This window comes from Bufo bufo, chromosome 1 (assembly GCF_905171765.1).
Source record: "Bufo bufo chromosome 1, aBufBuf1.1, whole genome shotgun sequence".
Taxonomy (NCBI): Eukaryota; Metazoa; Chordata; class Amphibia; order Anura; family Bufonidae; genus Bufo; species Bufo bufo.
Window position 1 is genome coordinate 313,903,105 of NC_053389.1, and position 17,547 is coordinate 313,920,651.

Below are 17,547 nucleotides of genomic sequence, written 5' to 3' on the forward strand. Positions count from 1 at the left end.
GGATAGGAAATTAATATCAGATCGATGGTATCCAACTCTTGGCATCCCCACTGATCAGCTGTTTGAAAGAGGCTGCAGAACTTATGCGAGTGCTGTGGCCTTTTCAGCATTCACATCAGTCCATCTACTTGCACGTGTGTAGGTAGATGGATCGATAGAAACAATGAAGAGGCTGCACCACTTTCCATGAATTCACAGCGTATCAGCAGGGGGTGTTCAGAATCTGAGTATAGGACATCAATATTCTGAAACCAGAAAACCCTTTTAAAGATTCTACCTTACTTACCTAATGAAACAATAATGGAGTAAGGCTAACTTCACACTTGCAGCAAAGCTAACCAGGCGGCTATTCTGTATCCGGCATAGCTAGATAGCGCCACGTGCCCAACGGACCTCTTTGACTGTAATGGGATCTGGCTGAGATTCGGCTGGACAAAAACCACACAGTGAATGTCTGCATCTACGCTGGGGAGCTTCTGGATCCCATTATAGTCAATGGGGTCTGGCGGGCATGCGGCACTATCCGGCAATGCCAGATCTGGAGAACACCGGCAGTCTGTCGGATAGCAAGTGTGAAGTTAGCCTAAGAATAGATATAGATTGATAAGGATACAGGCAGGGGTGTGGTCACAGGGGGTGCAGAGGTAGCAGTCACATGCAGGTCCTGGAACCTGTAGGAGCCCAAAGTTCTATGTAGGTGGGGGTCCTGTTACAAATTGTGCATTGGAAGTATAAGTTACATCTCTGCAGGTCATGATAGGGATTTGATGTCAGGACTGCTTTCTATGCATGTGAGTATGTTCCCACATTTATTCGCCTATTATCTTTATCTAGAGAGACCTTTACACCCGAAGGAGAGGGTCCTAGAGCAAGCTCTACAGTGGTGCAAGTTGGCTGAGCCCAGTTCTGCATTTCTGCTAGTAAAGAAGATGTCCTTTGGTGAAGGAAGTTGTCTGTTCACAGGTAATTTCCAGCTGTATGATATACTTGTGGTAAGGAGGGTTTCAGAGGTGACATTATGGGAGAACCACTAGGAGCCTTCAGTAGCATTGCAGTTTCAGGTCCCGGCATTTACTATAACATTACTGTTATAGAAAGACTGTACAGTTTGCTGCTGGCAGACACAAATGGCTAATCGTAGATGTAGGTGCATTTATTGGTATGTCTGAGACTGGGTAAAATCTAGCAAAGAGGAAGAGGAGGGAAGTTGTATAAATAAAAGACCCATTACTCAACTATTAAATTGTCCACCGTTCAGTACTGTTGCTCCAAGCAGGTGAGTATTGGGTCTTTAATTTTTTATTCAATTACCCCTCTCCCAGCTAGACTTTGTCCCATCGCGGACAACCCCTTTAAATTTATACAAATTATTTGTTAGGATGGTAACTCATAAAATAGATCAGATGTAGTAATAAGCCTCATTAATATCCCTGAATTACAAAGAAATAATAATTATAATTCATTTAAATTCTTGTTAGGTGCAAAAAGAGAGACCCCAAAATGTGGATTGTTGAAGTGCAGAGAGGAATCTCCGAAGCTGCTGGGCAGTAAGTTCCAGGACAGATACTTTGTGATCAGGGATCGCAAGCTGCTGCTTCTTAAAGAGAAAAAGGTACGCAATAATCTAGAATTTGGGCTTTTTACAATATATGAACTACTTTTACTACTTTTTAGCCAACACCAGCAATGGGTTCAAAGCACAGAACAAGTCCAGTTCCACTCTTTTGACTTACAAATACTGGGGCAGATTTACATATACTGTCTAAAATATAAACTGTCTAAAGATGTGCCAAATTTATCACAGGGCCTCAAGCTGGATGATACATTTGCTGCATGGCTAAGCAGTTTTCTTTCACTTTACACTATTTGTTGGCTTACTTTGCCTAAACTTTGTTGCACTTGGTGCGCTGACCTCTTTTCTGCTAAACCACACTCCCTTGTCAAACAGGACCCAGTGGATTATTCTTTCTGGCATATTTATCTCACAAATAGGTCTAAAACTTCATGTGACATTATAGAGCAGGAGGGGCTGAGCAAATTGAATGATATATAATAATATGGGAAACTTCAGTATAACTTGCATTCAATTTCCTGCTCTTTCTGTGCTTTGAAGTCCAGGAGGCGGTCCTTTCAGTGACTGACAGTTTTCTCTGTATACACAGTCATAGAGGGAAGGCTGTCAGTCACTGATAGGACCATCTCCTTGTCTTCAGTCAGTGACTGACAGCTATCTCTGTATACACAGTCATAGGGGGAAGGCTGTCAGTCACTGATAGGACCGTCTCCTTGTCTTCAGTCAGTGACTGACAGCCATCTCTGTATACACAGTCATAGAGGGAAGGATGTCAGTCACTAATAGGACCGTCTCCTTGTCTTCAGTCAGTGACTGACAGTTTTCTCTGTATACACAGTCATAGAGGGAAGGCTGTCAGTCACTGATAGGACCGTCTCCTTGTCTTCAGTCAGTGACTGACAGCTATCTCTGTATACACAGTCATAGGGGGAAGGCTGTCAGTCACTGATAGGACCGTCTCCTTGTCTTCAGTCAGTGACTGACAGCCATCTCTGTATACACAGTCATAGAGGGAAGGATGTCAGTCACTGATAGGACCGTCTCCTTGTCTTCAGTCAGTGACTGACAGCTATCTCTGTATACACAGTCATAGAGGGAAGGCTGTCAGTCACTGATAGGACCGTCTCCTTGTCTTCAGTCAGTGACTGACAGCTATCTCTGTATACACAGTCATAGGGGGAAGGCTGTCAGTCACTGATAGGACCGTCTCCTTGTCTTCAGTCAGTGACTAACAGCTATCTCTGTATACACAGTCATAGAGGGAAGGATGTCAGTCACTGATAGGACCGTCTCCTTGTCTTCAGTCAGTGACTGACAGCTATCTCTGTATACACAGTCATAGAGGGAAGGATGTCAGTCACTGATAGGACCATCTCCTTGTCTTCAGTCAGTGACTGACAGCTATCTCTGTATACACAGTCATAGAGGGGAGGCTGTTATCACTGATAGGACCGTCTCCTTGTCTTCAGTCAGTGACTGACAGCTATCTCTGTATACACAGTCATAGAGGCAAGGATGTCAGTCACTGATAGGACCGTCTCCTTGTCTTCAGTCAGTGACTGACAGCTATCTCTGTATACACAGTCATAGAGGGAAGGATGTCAGTCACTGATAGGACCGTCTCCTTGTCTTCAGTCAGTGACTAACAGCCATCTCTGTATACACAGTCATAGAGGGAAGGATGTCAGTCACTGATAGGACCGTCTCATTGTCTTCAGCCAGTGACTAACAGCCATCTCTGTATACACAGTCATAGAGGGAAGGCTGTCAGTCACTCATAGGACCGTCTCCTTGTCTTCAGTCAGTGACTGACATCTATCTCTGTATACACAGTCATAGCGGGAAGGCTGTCAATCACTGATAGGACCGTCTCCTTGTCTTCAGTCAGTGACTGACAGCAATCTCTGTATACACAGTCATAGAGGGAAGGCTGTCAGTCACTGATAGGACCGTCTCCTTGTCTTCAGTCAGTGACTGACAGCCATCTCTGTATACACAGTCATAGAGGGAAGGCTGTCAGTCACTGATAGGACCGAATCCTTGGCTTCAAAGCACAGAAAGAGCAGGAAATTAATTGAATAAAATGCATGTTATACTGAACTTTTTCCATAAAACTATATATCAATCTTCTCATCTCCTCCTGCTCTATACCATGCAGTCGGCAGATTATTTAGCATTTTCATGTTGACAGGTTCCCTTTAAGCCACATTCTATGTACAATGACATTAGTAAATGTGGGCCACTGACGCAAAATTCTGTCATATCAAACCACCCTTGGCTACATCTAGAGTCCTTTTATTGTTTTTTTGCCTTTGCGGTTTTCCAAAAAAAATTGCAGTTTTTCTGCAACAAAAACAACGTATGTCAACACACTCTTAACTGATGGAGCAGTGTATAGCCCATAAAATATGGGGGTACTATATCTCCTTATGGAGAGTGCTGAGTAGGTGTAAAGAGCCTTATAGGCCAGGCAACGCTCCTCTGGGAAAAATGTATGTGAATTAGCTCTCTTTTCTTTTTCCCAGAGGAGCGTTGCCTGGCCTATAAGACTCCTTACACCCACTAGGCACTCTCTAAGGAGGAATATTACCTCCTGAATAGTGACCTAGGCCTCTCACCCACTTAAGCAAATACTCTCTGCTCTGCACTGAGGGCCAATAACCCTGAAACATCTGGTGCCATTAGATGCTCAGCTTAATTTTCTTTTTTTGCCCGAAGGAGCCCACCTGGGACCCCGCCGATCAGCTGTCTGAGAAGGCAGGGTCACTCCCAGTAGCACCGTGGCCTTCTCAGAGCTTCCTTCAGGCTAGTGACGTCACAACTGTTAATCATGTCAATGGGGCTGAGCTAAGTACACGTGACATAGAAGTATTGTCACTGGTCTGCAGGAAGCTGCTCGCAGCAGTGCCGCCACCTTCTCAAACAGCTGATCTGGGATCCCCACCGATCAGATACTGATGACCTATCCAAAGGATAGATCATCAGTAAGGAACAGGTAAAGAACCCCCTTTTAAGGCTCTTAACCCCATTGTTTATGATGATTTTCTCAGCCTTGGGGCATGAGTAAAGAGCTGACTGCTATTCAGATGAAATAAAGGCATACAGCAATATCTCACTGAGCCACATGTTTACCAGTGTTTGTCCCTGCACAAGTCAGGGGGGAACTAACTCTCCTTAGGGAGAGAGCACCTTAATCAGTGTGAGGAGACTTATAGTCCATACATGCTCCTCTGGAATCCTGGGAGGGAAGGGATGCAAATGATGCCATACATCTGGTGGCATTAGAGGCAGAGCTTGTTAAGAGCTCATTTCCATCCTTTCCCTCCCAGAATTCCAGAGGAGAATGTATGGCCTATAAGTCTCCTCACACTGATTAAGGTGCTCTCTCCCTAAGGAGAGTTAGTTCCCCCCTGACCCGAACACAGGCCTCTCACCCAGTTAAGCCAGTACTCTCTGCTCTGCACTGATGAGGGGCAATCACCCCGAAACAGCTGCCTGCAGATGAGGTGCTGGCTTATTTATTATCCAAGTCATGTCTCAAGGACTATTTTAATAGCTGAACATTGACTTATAGGATAGCTGCCTTACATCTGGTGGCATTAGAGGCAGAGCTTGTTAGGAGCTCATTTGCATCCCTACTGTTCCTGCACAATTAATGATCCTTATTCCATATATACATACATAGACCCCACCTGGTGCATACATTGCCAAAGATGTTTCATAGAATGCCCATAAAGGCAAACAGTACCATTAATGTGCTCCATAGTGACAAGCAGTGCCCACATAGAAGCATGCTGTGACTATATAGAGACAAATAACGCCCAAATAGTGCCACTGCTGCATATGCAATGCTAGATAGTGCCCAAGCAGTGGCATAACTGGCTCAGTGATGCTTTGAAATAATGTCAAACGGTGCCCAGAGAATACCAAGTTATTCCAAAATCTGGTGCCTTTTGCACTTATAAAGTGGCTACAGACCTGTCATCCTTACATTCCTGTGAGGAGGATGCACAGTGCAAAAAAGTGATGCTGCCCTCTGATGGCAGCAGTTAGTAAAGCGGCTGATATCTCTTTACTGACATCACTTGTTTTACCATAGAGAAGGTTTTTAAGTGCTGAAGATCAATCTTAGATAAGGCCTCATGCACACGATTGCTCACTGACTCATTTATTTCTATGGGTCCGCAAAAAAAAACTAAAAACGGACAGCATACAGATGTCATCCATGTACTGTCTGCATCCAAGTGTCTGTTCCGCAAATGATAGAACATGTCCATATAGTGCATGAGAATAGTCATTTCTGGTAATGGGAACGAGAAAAATGCAGACTGCACATGGAAGGTGTCCGTATTTTGCGGATCCATGGTTGCAGAGCTCAATAAGGACACGCTAGTGTACATGAGGCCTAAAGGGACATTCAAGACCCAGTGGGAAATGGACAGGACAATTTTAATTGGATCTGGGAAAATCAAGATACTTTTATCTATTAGCAATCTGCTTAAACGGGTTAATCCCACAAACAGGAGATCGGGGGTCCCATCTGAATGGAGTATTAGTGTGCACGCCAGTCCACTTCTGCATTTGTTTCTATGGAACGTATGGAAGGCTGTGGATCAATGGGCCAGCATGTGCACTCAGCAGTCAAACATTTGTCACTTAGGCTACTTTCACATCAGCATTTCCTTTCCGCTATTGAGATCCATCATAGGATCTCTAAACCAGAGGAAAACACTTCAGTTTTGTCCCCATTCATTGTCAATGGGGACAAAACTGAACAGAACGGAGTGCACCAGAATGCAAGCAGCATTTTTGAGAGTGTCATGTGATACTGATCAAGATGGATCATGATACATATTGTAAGTCAATAGTGCCGGATCCGTTTTCTCGGACACAAAAGGAAACTTATCCGTCCCCCATTGACTTACAATGGTTTTAGAGATGGCTCTGTCATGGCTATTTTAGAGATAATACAATCAGATCCATTTATAATGGATGCAAATGGTTGTAATAATTATCAGTAACGAAAGCGTTTTTGCTGAACCCTGCCGGATCCAGCAAAAACACAAATGTGAAAGTAGCCTTACGTAGGTGATAAATGCTGCTAGTAGGATAACCCTTTTATATAGCAAAATATAAAGATATCTCATAGATGAGCAAACACAGACGGCCATGACTTCCTGACAAGAATGGCTCCCAATAATAAGAATATATGAGATTGATTTGTTCAGTTGCCCAATATATGATTATAGATTCATGAAGGCCATTCATTATTCATATTTTTTCTTCTTTATCTTACAGAGTTCCAGGCCAGAAAGAGAATGGTCACTTGAAAATGCCAAAATTTACATGGGGATTCGGAAAAAGCTGAAACCTCCGACCCCGTAAGTGTTTCCTTTATTACATGCTGCCTTCATAATGGTCAATGAATCGCAATTATCATATGTTTAAAGGGGTTGCCCCATTACAAAGATTTATCCAATGGAGAGGGGATAAGTGATCAGTGGGAGTCCGATCATGAGAACTGGGGCCCTGTGTTCTCCCATTCGAATGGAACGCTCGCTGTCCTTCCATTCTACTCTATGGGACTGCCAGACATAGGTGATCGCCTGTACTCAGCTGTCACCAGACATTTCTGCCTTTATTACCTGGTATGTGACTTCCCAAGCAAAACTTGTGTGTAGACAAATTAGAATTTCTTATGAAATTGACATAATGGATGAAAATCGTGAAAAACACAAAAGTAAGAACAAACAATAGCAACCAGTCTGCTTTCACCTGCCAGAAAACATCAGCAAGCATGAGATTGGTTTCCTGTACAATAACTTTTATATATCAGCCCTGTATCGTTAAGGGCTTATCTGGTTTGGATATATCATTTTCTTTGAACGAGCGCCCAACCATTGTAATGAATTTACCATCTGTGCACAGACAAGGTAGTAACAGAAGAAAGCAGGACTTGGGTAATTTAGCCAAGAAGGTCGGTCCAGACCTTCATCATTGGTAACAGCTAGTAAATACAGAAGAATAGTGCATTATTATATTGGTGTCCTCTGCAACGTTTCATTTCCCACCCGTAGCTTTTTTCTGTGCACAGATAAAGGGATAGACACAGACAGCGGAGCTCCCATTTGTAAGAACAGTTTGAATGCTCTTGCATGGTCCCCCCCCCCCCCATGTCTCATGAGCAATCCACTACTTTTCGCGTTTTGCTCCAATATGCCTCCACCGGTTGGTTTCCCACCGAGTCTAAGGCCTCTTTCACACGGGCGTCATGTTTGCCTGGATAAGATGTGGGTGCGTTGCGGGAAAATGCACAATTTTTCCGCACGAGGGCAAAACATTGTAATGCGTTTTGCACACGCGTCAGAAAAATTGGCATGTTTGGTACCCAAACCCGAACTTCTTCACAGAAGTTCGGGTTTGGGTTAGGTGTTCTGTAGATTGTATTATTTTCCCTTATAACATGGTTATAAGGGAAAATAATAGCATTCTTAATACAGAATGCTTAGTACAATAGGGCTGGAGGGGTTAAAAAAAAAATAATAATAATTTAACTCACCTTAATCCACTTGGTCTCGCAGCCGGCATCTCTTCTGTCTTCTTCTTTGCTGTGCACAGGAATAGGACCTTTGATGACGTCACTGTGCTCATCACATGGTCCAATCACATGGTTCATCACCATGGTGAGGGACCAAGTGATTGGATCATGTGATGTGACGTCACCACAGGTCCTTAGCCGGCAGCTCAACATTACAGAAGAAGACAGAGATCCGCAACTACGCGATCAAGTGGACTCGGTGAGTTATTTTTTATTTATTTTTAACCCCTCCATCACTATTTTACTTTGCATTCTGTATTCAGAATGCTATTATTTTCCCTTATAACCATGTTATAAGGGAAAATAATACAGGTCGGGTCCCCAGCCCGATCGTCACCTAGCAACCAGTGCGTGAAAATCGCACCGCATCCGCACTTGCTTGCGGATGCTTGCGATTTTCACGCGGCCCGATCCACTTCTATGGGGCCTGCGTTGAGTGAAAAACTCAGAATATAGAGCTTGCTGCGATTTTCACGCAACGCACAAGTGATGCGTGAAAACCACAGCTCATGTGCACAGCCCCATAGAAATGAATGGGTCAGGATTCAGTGTGGGTGCAATGCGTTCAACTCACGCATTGCACCCGCGCGGAAAAATCGCCCGTGTGAAAGGGGCCTAAGAATGATGGAGCCACATCTTCTTTAGTGTTTTTTCCTGGACCTCCGTGTCCAAGGGCATTGTTGCATGGGCCCATTCAAGTTAATGGGACGGACAGCAGTTCCCTGCACAGCCAGGTGTCTAGGGATAAAGTACAAGATAGCACTAAATCAGTACTGTGGCCACTTAATCCTCAGGATAGGTGGGGATCCAGACATTGAACCCTCACTGATTATAATGTGATAGCATATCCTAGTGGCAAGACTTCTTTATTGAAATTCATTAGCCCAATCCATCCCTTACATACATATTTGGAAGCAGCCTTTCCCCGTGCAACAAATATGTTCAGAGGGATACCAGGTCCTCTAGAGTGAGAGCTACTCAATATAGTGGGTCTCCACTCTGACTGATAGAGTGGGGTCTCAAATCTAATTAGTCAAATTAATAGGCTTGTCCAGGATTCGAAAAAAGCAGGGTGAGACTGTCCCCCCAGAGAACCAGAGGATCCTCCAGGGGGTCCAAGCTCTCACACAACCTAATAGAATGGTGTCCCCTAAGGTCCAGCAGAAGACAATTTGGAGCTGATCAATGAACATATAACCAAATTAGGGGGGGATGTACCATATGTGTATCTGCACAGTAGAAAAAGTTGTCCGCCAAATCTTATCAAGAAAACAGCATTGCATCCTAATGTCTACTCTGCTCAGGGCCGCGTTAGGAGGGCAAACGGGGGACGATCCTCTAAGGGGCCTCCTTCAGATCACTGAACAGTGGGGGACTTCCCAGCTTAGGAGTCCCTGCTCTGACTCCATATATGGCTGTGTCCATATATGGAGTCAGTGCTATGAACATGAAGGGGGTATCCCCAAGCATTGTCAGTATGCTTGGGGACACCCTGTTTATTTAAGTCTAATTTAGCCTCTATTTTTGAAATGTTTCTGTGGGGATTCGAACTTACAACCATGCACATTAAAGGCAAGAACCTTGCCTTCAATGTGGCCTTACAGCAGAAGTATTTTATTTTATATTTCTTTTGTAATTGTAAAAAAAAAATGTATGGCACAAAATAAATATGTAATTACAAAAAAAAGGATAATTCGGATATATATGAATGAATAATGCATGGGAAACTACTATGAGGGTTTTTAGCCATAACATAGTTACAGTAATTTAACATGGAGCTCTATAGCTCAGTGGTTAAGGTTTGTTCCATTAATGTAGATGGTTGTGAGTTCAAATCCCCACAGAATCATTTAAAAAATAGAGGCTAAATAAATATTTAATTCTTAGGGTGTGCCCAACAGTGAAAAGTTTGATTTTATTGAAAAAAAAATTAAGCAAAACGTAAACTATTATCAGATAACACCCGTATTAACCCATGCCAATCTTTTTAACTTCAACCAGTATTTTTTGTTGGGAATGGCGGCAACCCTAGCAGCACCCCTGCTCGGGACCTCTATAGGCCTGCTCACTGCAGATTATTTTTTTGCGGGATGATCTGTCGTTTTTGACAATACCATTTTGGGGTGTGTATGATGATCATACAGGGTTCAGCAAAAAGGATTCCACTAATGATAATACAACGATCTGCATCCGTTATGAACGGATCCGGTTGTATTATCTTTAACATTGCCAAGACGGATCTGTCATGAACACCAGTGAAAGTCATTGTGGGTCATGACGGATCTGTCTTGCTCCGCATCCTATGACAGAAAGAAAACCGCAGCTTGCTCTCCGGAATGGGAACGCAACCAAACGGTACAGAATGCTTTTTGGAGCATTCCATTCTGTTCAGTTACATTTTGTCCCCATTGACAATGAATGGGGACAAAATGGAAGTTTTTGTTTTCTGGTATTGAGACCCTATAACAGATCTCAATAGAAATAGAAACGCTAGTGTGAAAGTAGCCTAAATCTGTGAGGGAGGGCCGGAATCGACAGAATAGAACTGTGTTCTTACTACATTATTACAAGATATGGGGCCCCACTTTTAATTTTTTTACATTTTGTCTGAATTACAATAAACAAGAGAAGTTGGTACGCCATTAATTAAATTGCCAGAAAGCAGCTCAGCAAGTGTTAAATAAACCGGAGTCCATATACTATTCATGCACAGGGGCCCTTTGCATGTCCGCCTCTGAACCATATACCGTATTACGTCTTATTGATGATGAGCCCTACATGTGCAGTGATAGCAGAAATTTCGTAAAAGTGGACATGCATATGTCTTGTATACATAAAAGGTGGGCCCAAGGAACTTTATCTGACACTGGGCCCAGAAACAGTGACTCTCTTCTCCATGGGATCTGATTGGTATTGCAGGTCAACCCTATTCAAGTGATACTAGGTAATGCAGATGGACAAGAGTGCCAATGTTTCCGGGCAAAATCAGACCCTTTTCTGTAATCCCACACAAATCCCTTCAGTCGTTATCAATGACATTTCTACACACATACACACCCTTTGTCAAGTGAATACTCTCTACTCATTGCCTTATGTCTCACAATGTCATCACATTTGTTCATTTCAGATATATATATATTCCGTTCTCTTTAAATAAAGCCTAAATAAATGTGGAAGTATTACAGTTGCTGGTTTTGACCTGTTCTAACTGCAATTCCTTGATTTGTCCACTAGATGGGGCTTTACAATCTACATGGATAAACAGCAGTTGTGAGTATTGTGATTTATTACAATAATAATTGTGAGAATGATTACACAAACAATAATCTCATGTAAAAAATCTTTTTTGCAGTCTACGCTAAATGAGATTCTGTTTAGTGGAAACTATCAGTAAGATCACGCTGCCCCATATGCTAGTGGCAGGGATATGCTGCATAGGCGTATACCTATTCTATATAGGAGGGATAGGGAACACATTAGGAGACAGATGAGCCCTGAACCAGCAATTTACGCTCTCTATATACCAGTGTATAAAATGGGATATACTTCAAACCCAGCAGCATTTTTTTTTAAGACTGCACATTCCTGTCACTACCTCAAGCTGCCTTCAGATCTTAATGACAGGCTCCCTTTAAAGAGGTTGTCCTGGATTTGTTTTAAAAAAAATGGTATGCTTTTTTCCAGAAACAGCGCCACTTTTGTCCATAGGCTGTGTCTGGTATTGCATCTCAGCCATATTCACATGCATTGAATGGTGATGAGATGCAATAATGGACAGAGACCATGGACAGGCCTAGCATTATTTTTTTTTAAAAAAACATCCTTGATGACCCTTGAAAGGTTTGTTTCTATATTAGCCTAGACTAGTGGGCACCAACTTTAGATTATATACTGTTGGTGTTTCCATATGATCTGTTGCCAGAAGAAATCCGCACATGTAATTAGCTTGTAGTAACGGCAGTCATTGGCCATTATTGGGAGGCATTGCAATGTAATGTAAGTGTATCTGTTGCATTTTGCAGGTGCTTATGTTGTGCCGCACAAGCAGAGATGTGGGACTGGATCACAAGTATTCTCAAGGCTCAGGTAATAATCCTGAGGACTCTCATCAATGGAAATAATGGCTGCGACATAGTGAGGGCTACTAGTCGTATATGGTCAAATGGATATTCTCCGCTCCGATGTGCTTGCTCAAGTCCTTCCATAAATTCCATAGACTTCACTGGCCACCCATCTAGTCTGCAGCTCAATGTGGCTGCTGCCGGCCACTGTGTCCTATGTAACATGTGTCAGTTGGCCGTTATCACATATCCTTTCAGACATGCCAAAAATGGAGAATCCCTCTAAACACAACATAAGAACTCTTACACCACTTTTAGGCCTCATGCACACGACCGTTGTGTGTTTTGCAGTTCGCAAACCGCGGATACGCAAAACAGGAATGGCGTCCGTGTGCGTTCCACAATTTGCAGATTTTTGCGGACCACGGAACGGAGCAACGGATGCGGACAGCACATGGAGTGCTGTCTGCATCTTTTGCGGCCCATTTAAGTGAATGGGTCCGCATCCGAGCCGCCAAAACTGCGGCTCGGATGCGGACCAAAACAACGGCTGTGTGCATGAGGCCCCACAAGGCAAAAATGCATGTCCTGCTTTGTTTTTTTCAGCACGATGATCTCCGCCCTGTGATTTTAAGGCGACACTCTTCCTCAGATGTAACAAAACAAAAATTTGGCACCATGCCCTTAGTACCAATTCGCGGAGATGACACGAACACCACCATGGTTTCTGCAAATCAGCAGCTGGTAAGTTTCACTGCATTCATAGTGAGAGCTGAAGAGGAAGCTTAGTCCCTTCGCAGCCATGTCAGCACTTGCTGCAGAACCACGGGGCTTCTCCTATTTCTCCTCCTTCATCTCATTGCCCTCTGCAAAGCTCTTAGGATCCCAGTGATGAATGCATCCACCTCCGAACATGGTTTAAGTGTCTTTCAGCACTGGATATATCTGTCACTGGTCGTTAAAGGGTTAAAGCTGCAAGTCTACCAGAGCAGATATCATGCACTTAACATCTTGAAAATCTATTACTAGAGACTAGGGGCACATTTATTAAGACCGACGTTTTAGACGCTGGTCTTAATAAAGCCCCATCACTGGCAGTGAATTGCCGAAGTTATAAAGAGTCGTCGGCCCCGACATAAGAATACAGCACCAGTTGTAAAAGTAAGACAGCTTCCGAACTGGCTTACATTCAGACCATTTTGTACGTCTAAAACAAAATAAATTGCAGAACGGATGAGGACTCATTCATACGGCTGTCTGAATGGGCCCTTATACTGAGAAAACCTGTTCCAAATCACATAAGTCTACGTATCCCAGAGCTCATTTGCTCGCATTCTGTCATATCCTGCTATCACATAGGCCTTTTGGGTTTCTGTCATCAGAAAAATCGTTCTGTATCTGGCTTACCGTAGCGATGTGCTAATGTCAGCAGAACATAACTGTATGATTTTTAAAGGGATTCTGTCACCAGGTTTTGGCCTATAGAGATACGGACATGCACGGCAAAACCTGGTGACAGAATCCCTTTAACTCCCTGCCTGCCGCCGTTCCCTCAAAATAAAGACTTTTATAATATGGTAATGAGCCTCTAGGTGCTAGTGGGGCGTTGCTGCAGCACTTAGAGGCTCCGTCTTCTCACCGTTTGGCATGCCCATGTCCAGTTGATTGACGTCCTAGTTCTGCTCTGTGCCCGTAAAAGCCTGCGCCATGCGCCAGCATCCTTCACTCACTGCGCCTGCGCCGAATACTAAACGGGATGGCGCAGGCGCGGGATTTACGGGGCACAGAGGAGAACTAGGATGTCAATCAACTGGACATGGGCGTGCCAAACGGTGAGAAGACGGAGCCTCTAGGTGCTGCAGCAACGCCCCACTAGCACCTAGAGGCTCATTAGCATATTATAAAAGTCATTATTTAGCGCGAACGGCGGCAGGCAGGGAGATATAAGTCATACAGTTATGTTCTGCTGACATTAGCACAGCCATTTAAACTTCACTTCAACTTCCTGTAAACTGGAGGTTTTTCTTCAAGCCTCCTAAAAATATCTTTAAAGTGCCTGTTCCTTTTTCATACCTTATTTCTGTTCCTCAGCGTCGTCTTCACACACGAAGGACACTGTCAATGTTCTTTGTAAGTATTTACACGCCAACATACTCATGTGCTCCTAGCATGCGTTGGGCATTGCATGTCAGGTTACTAGGCTAATAATGTAGCATGAAGGCTGAACATGCTGTCACCAGTACTTTTCTTCTTGTGTTGTAACCTCTGCTTCTACCAAAGAGTAAAATGAGCCCAAAAAAAAATTAAATCATCGAATTGTGTAATAAAAAAAAATATATATGTTTTTAAAGGGGTTGTCATCTTGCAAGTTTCAGGAAGAAACCAGACATCACTCGGGTCTTGCCTGAAATAAAAAGTAGACCGTAGCTCCGTCGCTCAGGTTCTCCTGGCCAGGCTCTGTTGACCCGGCTGCAGCGGTGACGTCATGTCAAAAACATGTGACCACTGCAGCCAGTGACTTCCGTTAAGCAGTCCAATGATTGGTTGCAGTGGTCACATGTTTTTGACACAGCTGCAGCCGGGTCAACAGAACCTGGCTGGGAGAACTGGAGTGGCGGCGAGGTAAGTAATGGTCAGTTTTTTATTTCAGGCATACCCCAAGTGTTCACCAGAAACTGGACAACCCTTTAGTGGGTTTTATGAAATAAATCGTTTTTGGGAAGGTCAGCAGTTTAGCAGCATTCAAGTTAATGGCACTGAGCTGCAATACCAGGCACAGCTACTGGACGGGAGAGGTGCTGTTTTGGGGGAAAAAGCATCCTTTTTTCTGATATCATACCCCTTATATGAAAAGCCATGTTTTCTGTTATATTTAAATCCTTTTAAGATCTCTGCTTGCCTTCAATGTATGGAAACCTGTCCTGATCATGTTCAACTGACACAGGTGCACGACTCATTACAGTACAGAGCTATGACACACTAAATGAACTAAACAGCTGTATCAGTTGGATATGATCAGGATGGGTTTGCCACCAATGAATCCAGAAGAATTCCATTCTCTGACAGCAATCCAAAATCTTGGAAATGGTGAGGGACTGATACAAAAAGTACAGTATATGAGAAAGTTGCTTTCTTTACACCCAAGTGATCCCTTGAAGAGATTTTTCTGGCAATTTTAAATGTAAATTGCATCATTTACTCTTTAACACATTTACTCATTAACACATTTTCAGACTTTTTTTTCTCACACACGCAATAGTCCCATGACCAGAGGTTTTAAAGGGCTTCTGTCAGCAGTTTTGTACCTATAAAACTGACTGACTGATCTGTGTTTGTTCCATGTTCATACGTGCCAACATTACTCAGAAAAATTTAGTTTTATTATATGTAAAGGAGTCTCTAGGAGCAATGGGGGCATTGTTACACCTAGAGGTCCTGCTCTCTGAAACTGCCATGCCCTCTGCACTTTGTTTGACAGGGCGCAGAGCGATCAGAGCCTCTAGGTGCACAAATTGACCCTAGAGGCTCCTTTACATATAATAAAACTTTGTTTTTCTCAGCAATGTGATCAAAGATGAACATGGGACCAGCACAGATGCCTTCAGCCGCCAAGTGCCAGTTTCATAGCTACAAATCTGCTGACAGATGCCCTTTAAACATATTGCATTTGGTTACTAACCTGATTGCACAGCACTTTGCATGTGTTCGCTGTGTTCACACTCAGACTTGTGCCTGTATAACACTGTTTGCATGAATATCAATATGATTTCACTGTTGCACACAACTAACTTATACATCATAGTGCAAAATGTTTGATTTTCTAGCCAATGAAGATGCATCAAGACTCCCTTGAAGACCTACAGGAAAAGCAAGATGAGGAGCACGAGCCCTTGTATGAAGAGGTTGGAAATTTCCACAGCATCCAGCAAACAGATTCAGATTGTGTTTTTTCAACAGAACGATTCCAGTTGCCCCCTCCCTTGGACCGGACCAAAAAGCCAGTATTAAACCAGGAACCCATAAAGCCAACCCCAATGAAACCTCAGTCCCCAGAGAAACCTGACTGGGACAGTTACTCCAAGACTCAGTCTTTAGACAGAAACCTTTGTGTGGATAATTTTAAGATGGTCCAAAGTGATGGTGTTAGATCCCCCATGGCAGACAGACGCACTAGTGCTTTTATTACGAAAACTGCTTCCCTAGAAAGGCAGGTGGAGCCAAACCGAACTCAGACTGTTTCTACGAGAAGCCAGGTGGTTAAGAGTGCACTAGACTTGAGCACGTTGCCATTGTTTTTTGAACCAACAGCCCCTTCAGATCCAACGAACATTCCTGCCTGGAAGAAGATGTCTCCTATGTCCTCTAATATGCAAGAAAAATTACTCCAGGAACTGAACACCATGCTCAATAAGAAAAACGACACTGGGTCTGAGCCAGGACAGCAAGTAACGTGATGGAGAATTGTAAATGTTGATATGGCCTCCTAGAGCCTCAAAAGGCTAAAATGGTGTCTGCAACCTGAAATTATATGGTTGCAATCCAGCTTTGACTCGTCTTATATGTATTCTAGGTATATCTTTGTATAAACTCCTGGTCATGTACAGGTGAAACTGAAAAAATTAGAATAACGTACAAAGTTCATTTATTTCAGTAATGCAACTTAAAAGGTGAAGCTAACATATGAGATAGACTCATTACATGCAAAGCGAGATATTTCAAGCCTTTATTTGTTATAATTTGGATGATTATGGCTTACAGCTTATGAAACCCCAAAGTCACAATCTCAGGTACCCTTTTAAGTTGCATTACTGAAGTAAATGAACTTTTGCACAATATTCTAATTTTTCGAGTTTCACCTGTATGCCTTTGTGAAAGAACCATGATTCTGCACAGAACATGTATAGAGTCCTTCTTGGATGAACTATTTAAGTCTTCGAACTACTAAGTTATATATTTTTTAAAGAAAAGCTGCCAGCCTTATCATCATGCTGTTACCTGATGTCTCACAGTCTGTTGGAACATAAAGTGAAGAGCAGCTGGTTTATAAGGAAATGTGTTGAACTACATGTTCATTAAATTATAGTGAAAATATCCTCCGTTTTAATGACTGTACTTTTCACAGTTTGTACCGTCTTACACAAAGAACGGTTTCCTGTTCCTTATATTCCACAGTGCTGTACACAGATTGTCATCTTCCACACTAGTCCCAATGGTGCTTGGAATCTCTTTTATCTTATCTTAGACACACACACACACAAGGACCAATTTTAGAAGAAGCCTATTAATCTAATGGTGGGTTTACACGCGGCGAGGAG

The 17,547-nt window shown here is 43.1% G+C and overlaps 1 protein-coding gene across 3 annotated transcripts in view; it reads left to right on the forward strand.

The window, feature by feature from the left end:
• ARAP3 (ArfGAP with RhoGAP domain, ankyrin repeat and PH domain 3) overlaps positions 1–16,947 on the forward strand; it is a 150,398-nt gene extending 133,451 nt beyond the window's left edge. For 2 of the 3 annotated variants that reach the window (XM_040441106.1, XM_040441098.1), the window contains exons 27-34: positions 835–963; positions 1,479–1,612; positions 6,872–6,954; positions 11,406–11,441; positions 12,194–12,257; positions 12,839–12,976; positions 14,324–14,362; positions 16,057–16,947. In XM_040441106.1, coding sequence (XP_040297040.1) covers positions 835–963; positions 1,479–1,612; positions 6,872–6,954; positions 11,406–11,441; positions 12,194–12,257; positions 12,839–12,976; positions 14,324–14,362; positions 16,057–16,686 — 1,253 coding nt within the window. In that variant the 3' untranslated portion in view covers positions 16,687–16,947. The remainder of the gene's footprint in view (positions 1–834; positions 964–1,478; positions 1,613–6,871; positions 6,955–11,405; positions 11,442–12,193; positions 12,258–12,838; positions 12,977–14,323; positions 14,363–16,056) is intronic. The other variant, XM_040441113.1, reaches the window with a different exon arrangement.
• Positions 16,948–17,547: the final 600 nt, after the last annotated feature.